The sequence below is a fragment of the Oryctolagus cuniculus genome, chromosome 8 (genome assembly GCF_051225735.1).
Source record: "Oryctolagus cuniculus isolate XC-2025 breed Fujian yellow rabbit chromosome 8, ASM5122573v1, whole genome shotgun sequence".
Taxonomy (NCBI): domain Eukaryota; kingdom Metazoa; phylum Chordata; class Mammalia; order Lagomorpha; family Leporidae; genus Oryctolagus; species Oryctolagus cuniculus.
Genome location: NC_142874.1, coordinates 54,941,649 through 54,947,648, shown reverse-complemented (window position 1 = coordinate 54,947,648; position 6,000 = coordinate 54,941,649). Strand labels below are relative to the sequence as shown.

Below are 6,000 nucleotides of genomic sequence, written 5' to 3'. Positions count from 1 at the left end.
AATGATGTTATTTAGTTACTTTCGGTTAATTTTTTGTGGAGGCACTTTAACCACCATGTCATGTGAGTATATGGGATGAGATGAGATGAATGAAGTAACCATTAGCAGCAGCAGCAGCAGAATCATTACTCAGCCTTAGATATGTTCAGCTCCTGGAAGCATAGCTGTCATTCACAGCATGACCCATGTGGAATCCCTGTTTGTCAAATAGTGGTGACCAGAGTGTGTATTTTGTTGCGTTCAGGCTATCAAGTCACTGTGTGGTCAGACTGCTATCTGTAGGTGCATTTTAACTAGGAAATAAATCAGACAAATGTGGAATCTGTAGGATATTCACTGAAACTTACAAAGTGTTATCAGCCAAAAAGATGTAACATTTGCCAAAGAATATCATTGGTTCGTCTTATCAGGTACTCAGCTTTCACGGAAATGGCTGTTTCATAGACCAGAAGTTATCTTCCCCTGAAGGGAAAAATAGAATATTATTTATAGGAGAGATCTAGAAAGCCACAGTAAATAATATTGCTGGAGGGAGTTTTGGGTATGAAAGCAGAGATTTAGATTTAGCCAACTTCATAGTTAAGCCAAGCTTATCTCCTGTAGATAGGCAATTTTTCTACATTTTAATAGTTCAGATAGTTGAAAGACCTTTTAGGAGCAGTGAATTTGGCAGGTTATCACTAAATAACTTTTTCTGAATTGTGATTTTGTTCTCAGCTTTATATATATTTATAAAAGTTAAGGTTAAAAAACTGGCCCTATTTCAAAACTGAAATGATTTCTTTAAAACTTTCCTTTACATTTTTAAAAATATTTATTTATTTATTTATTTGAAAGGTACAGTTGCAGAGGCAGAGAGAGAGAGGTCTTCCATCTGCTGGTTTACTCCCCAAATGGCTGCAATGACTGGAGCTAGGCCAATCCAAAGCCAGGAGTTTGGAGCTTCTTTCAGGTCTCCCATCCCGTGCAGGGGCCCAAAGACTTGGGCCATCTTCTACTGCTTTCCCAGGCCATAAGCAGAGACTGGATCAGAAGTGAAACAGCTGAGATTTGAGCCGGTGCCCATATGGGATGCGGCATTGCAGACAGCGGCTTCACCTGCCAGCAATGCCACAGAGCTGGCCCTGAAATAAGATTTTTATTTAAACTTGAAGAGCGATCACAGAATTCAAGGAAATCCCAGGATGTGACTTGCTAAAATCTTATTTATCAGCCACATGAAGGGAGAAGGCAATTAAGATACAGGTAGAAAACCTGTATCTTTTCTAAAAAAGATCTATTTATTTTATTTGACAGGCAGCTAGAAAGAGAGGGAGAGATCTTCCATCTCTGGTTCACTCCCCAAATGCCAGCAACAACTGTGGCTGGGCCAGGCTGAAGCCAGGAACTCCATTAGGGTCTCCCATGTGGGTGCAGGGACCCAAGCACCTGAACTTTCATCCACTGCCTCACAGGGGCCCTACCACAATGCTAGATGTGTCGCACGGAGTCACTGGGACTCCAGCCAGCACTTTCCTGTAGGGTTGGGTATCTCAAGCAGTGGCTTAACCACCTGTGCCACAATGCCTGCTCTGAAAAGCCAAGTTCTGGTCTCAGATTTTTCCACTGGGAACCATCTTATTCAACTCATACCTTCCAGGGAGGGTCAAAGAGTAACTTGGAAATTGTAAAAATACCTATCAATATACTCAAAAGAGCAAACCCACTGCACATATTGTTTAGTGATATATGATGCAAAAGAATGCTACAGATCAAATTCAGCATCTGTAGAGAGTTCATAAAAAACCAAGTGTAAAGTGACTCATATGACTGGGAACTTTTTAAATAATTAACGGAGTGCCACCTTGAAAGAGTTGTACTTGTTGGCTAGGGAACGGAATGACATATGTGAAAGGGGCCCTGCTCAGTCTCTAGCGCCGTTTTGCCCCCTCTGGAGTAGTTACTCAACATCCTTGTCTGGTAGCTAAGATTTGAGGATTTCTGGTGACCGGGAGATCACCATGTCACAGTATTAGGCTAGGCTTGCGCTTCAAGGGAGCTACAGGGGAGCCAGTGACCCTGAACTCTCCCCTACACCAGGGTGACTCTTAGTACAAGTCTGATAAGCCCGCATGGTATGGTCAAAACAACGCAATGAACGCAAACAACTCAACCTTCAGATGTTTCTTTGGTAGTGCCAACAAAGCACTTCGGATCTGGATACCAACCTTTCCAGGTTCCTCTTAAGCAATATTCACTAAATCACCGATACCCCGGGCAGCCAAGCCCATTTCATTGGCCAACCTTTCACACTCCTTCCCCTTCAGATCTGTTTACAAGTTCCCAGGGAGGGGAAGACGTTTTCCTTTATCCTCTCTCGCCTCTGCTCCTTAATTAGGCACTTCCGTCCATGATCAACTCGAACATCTACACCTGCCTCTGGCACGTTAGGCTCAAACTGTGATCACACAGTCTGACCGAGTCCACACAATGAATGAAAGCCAATCTAGCAGCAAAGAGCAGAATAGCTATCTCGAGGAGGAGGCGGTCGGAAACGGAGTCGGCTGCTCCCCGGGTCGCTCCCAGGGCGCCTCCGAAGCACCTCGCGCTCTAAGCATGGGCGGGGCCAGTTCGGACCCTCAGGGCCGCCGCCGGCCGGCCGGCCTCCAGGTTTCCCGGCACGCTCCAGGACAGAGGAGGTGGGGAAAGAAGGTCATCGCGCCTGCGTGCTAGGAGGTGTGACCCGGGTGGGAAAGCCCTCCGCGTCCGCCATTTTGGCTGCCTCTGTCGGTCTGTTCAGTTACCACGTGAACCGCCGACGGAGACCCGTTGCGGGGGGAGGCGGCGGCAGCGCTAAGTGGGAAAGGAGAAAAGACAACGAGGAGAAAGGGGTGTCCGGGTAGGGCGACGCGGCAACACCCAAGGTCTGGTGGTGGCCACGGATCGGGGTATTCAAGGCTGAAGCGGCCAGGGAACGGCAGCGGCGGCGGTCGGACAAACAGACTGACCCAGCCGGGTGGTGGCGGGAGCAGCGGGAGGAGCCGGAACGATGCCGGCCGTGAGCCTCCCGCCCAAGGAGAACGCGCTGTTCAAGAGAATCTTGGTAAGTGCGAGTCTCGGGGCAAGCACTGGCTTGGATTTAGCCGGTAACCGGGCCTGTCACTCCTAACCTCGGCCCGGCTGGCACCGAGCCACCTCCGCCTGAGACCCCGCCTTCGGAGTTGGGCCGAATGCACTTCTTTGCCCCCTCTGTGGGGTTCCCACTTCGGCCCGCGAGCCTGGGGCCACAGGCTTCCCGCTCCGACCCCCACGTTGCGGAGGCCCTGGTTCCGGACTAGGCCTCAACTTCCCGGCTTCTAGACTGTCGGTTTTCAGCCTCCCCGAGCAAAGGGAAGAGAGGCCCGGCCTTCAGCAGGGCAGCGGGCAGCACGGGCAGGAGTCGCGGCCCGGGTGGTGCGGGAATCCTGCTGGCAGGCTGGGGTGGCACCCTTGGAAGGAACAGGTGGCGCGGATGCAGCGCGGCTCATTCATTGCCTGAGCGCGGTTATCCCTCCATCGTCCGTCCGTCCGTCCGTCCGTCTCTCCCTCCCTCGTCCTCTCCATTCACCTGTCCCCGCCCGGTCCGCGGTCGCTGAATGATCTGGGAGGAGGGAGGGAGGGAGGTGATGCGAAGGCAAGGGAGCCTTCCAAACGACTAGCTCTTTGGGGTTAGTTGCATATTTGAGCGTGCAGCTCCCCGGCCTCTCGTGTTCCCTCTTTTCTGGAGTAGGGAAGGGGCATTTATTTCTTGGTTTCCGAGCGGGAAACAGCCCCACCCCATCACCCTCCTTGGGAGGTGGGTCCCGTTTCGAGGGGGCGGTCCAGTAGGAAGTGGAAAGTTGAGAGTCTTAACTTGAGGCTTTCTAGACACCGACTTTTCTTATTCTCCAAAGTATATTAACACATACGGCGAAAACTTAGCAGACAAAAGGGAATATCAGAATTTTGGAGATGAGTGTTGTTGACGCTAGATCAAACTCCTTTATTCCCTACATTTCAGATGTGTGCAGTTGGCATTTTTTTTAGAACCATAAATGCGTTGTTATTTGTAGGGGCCGTTTACATTGTAAAATATGTCCTGTAGCCTTGGTGCTATAATGAATACATTGTAGCACATTTTTTGTTTGGCATTTAGTATGCGGCTTGCCCCTTTCAGGCACACATTTCTCTCAGAAAGAATTGAGTGTATTTGCCAAACTTGGGCTTTTAAATTTAGGGAATTTTAAAAGTGTAACACTGTATGAAAGTGTTAGTCTTTTCTCCTGCAAGTGTAATTTATTTTACTTGTTTGAAAAGTAGAACTCTGAGGATCCAGCCTTTCTAGAAATTAAGACTTAAAATTCATGTTGAAATAATTTTAATTTTACAAAAATAGCTAATCGTATTCGCCCTGCAGATTTAATCAGTTCATGTTGAAAAAATATTAGAAAGTTACATGCGGTACCACCGAACTCTTACTTACTTATTAGTGTTTCATTTTGCCTTAAGACTACATGGAAGGTAAATAGGACTATGACATCCTTTTAGAAGAATATTTTTAAAACTTTCAAAAGACTACTTGGTGTGCAGTTAGGGGGATGACATAGTTTTGGGATTGCAATATATTTTTAATCTTCCCACCCGAGCTCGCTCTTGTGGAAAAATTCAAGCTGCCATGTTGAAATGAAAGTAGAAGGAATAGCATAAACCCTTTACCTAACCTTAATATTTGACATTTTGCTGTATTTGCTTTCTTTCTCTCTTGATATATACGAAACAGTTACAAGAAGGTTGCAAACATAATGTTTTCATCTCTAAATAGTCAGCAAGCATCTCTGAAGGAAAAGGACATGTCCTGTGTACCATTAATAATTGTACCTTAATACTACCTGATATAAGGTTTATATGCACATTTTTCCAATTATTAGTACTTTTTTTAAAAAAATTAAACTTTTAAAATTTAAAGATTTATTTGAAATCCAGTGACTGGGGTTGGGGGAGAAAGAGAGAGATCTTCCACGCATCCATTAGTTGACTTCCCAAATGACCACAACAGCCAGGCCGGGCCAGGCCAAAGCCAGGGGCTGGAACTACATCTGGGTCTCCATGTGAGTGACAGGGGCCCAAATATTTGGACCATCTTTTGCCGCCTTCTCAGACACATTACAATGAAGTTGGATAGGAAATAAAAAGACTGGAAGCAGCATTTCTATATGGTATTTGGGCATTGTGAGTGCTGCCTTAAACCCACTGAGCCAAAATACAGGCACTTAAAATCAAAATTGTTATTTTGAGGTAGCTTTAGATTTATATGGTTTAAGAAATAATACAGAGGTCCCTGTTTATCTTGCTTCATCAGCACTTATACCTTGCAAAACCGGGTTATTATTAACATTGATACAGTGTAGCAGTTTTAATTTACATTCCTCCAATTTTACTTGTTCTCCTTTGTATGTTTATTTCATTTTGTACAGTGTTATCATGTGTAGATTTTACTTCTCCAGGCAGGATAAAACAACAGTTACATCAACAAAAAGGGTTTCTCTGTTGCCCTTTATTTTTTATTTTTTATTTTTTATTTATTTTTTTATTTTTTTTGACAGGCAGAGTGGACAGTGAGAGAGAGAGAGACAGAGAGAAAGGTCTTCCTTTGCCGTTGGTTCACCCTCCAATGGCCGCCGCGGCCAGCGCGATGTGGCCAGCGCACCGCGCTGATCTGATGGCAGGAGCCAGGAGCCAGGTGCTTTTCCTGGTCTCCCATGGGGTGCAGGGCCCAAGCACCTGGGCCATCCTCCACTGCACTCCCGGGCCACAGCAGAGGGCTGGCCTGGAAGAGGGGCAACCGGGACAGAATCCGGCGCCCCGACCGGGACTAGAACCCGGTGTGCCGGCGCCGCTAGGCGGAGGATTAGCCTAGTGAGCCGCGGTGCCGGCCCTCTCTGTTGCCCTTTAGAACCATATCCACTCACTTTGCACCCATCCTCTCTATCTTTAGCCTTCAGC

General features: G+C 47.0%; 1 protein-coding gene and 1 long non-coding RNA gene across 4 annotated transcripts in view; one reads left to right on the top strand and one right to left on the bottom strand.

Moving 5' to 3' along the window:
- Positions 1-795: 795 nt before the first annotated feature.
- On the bottom strand, positions 796-2,656 carry LOC149125021 (uncharacterized). The gene is made up of 2 exons (XR_016212273.1): positions 2,208-2,656; positions 796-1,124 (listed from the first exon to the last, which is right to left on the bottom strand). It is a non-coding gene; the product is annotated as an uncharacterized LOC149125021 (long non-coding RNA).
- NAA15 (N-alpha-acetyltransferase 15, NatA auxiliary subunit) overlaps positions 2,542-6,000 on the top strand; it is a 108,172-nt gene continuing 104,713 nt past the window's right edge. For 2 of the 3 annotated variants that reach the window (XM_008267430.5, XM_002716872.6), the window contains exon 1: positions 2,542-3,082. In XM_008267430.5, coding sequence (XP_008265652.1) covers positions 3,029-3,082 — 54 coding nt within the window. In that variant the 5' untranslated portion in view covers positions 2,542-3,028. The remainder of the gene's footprint in view (positions 3,083-6,000) is intronic. The other variant, XM_070047547.2, reaches the window with a different exon arrangement.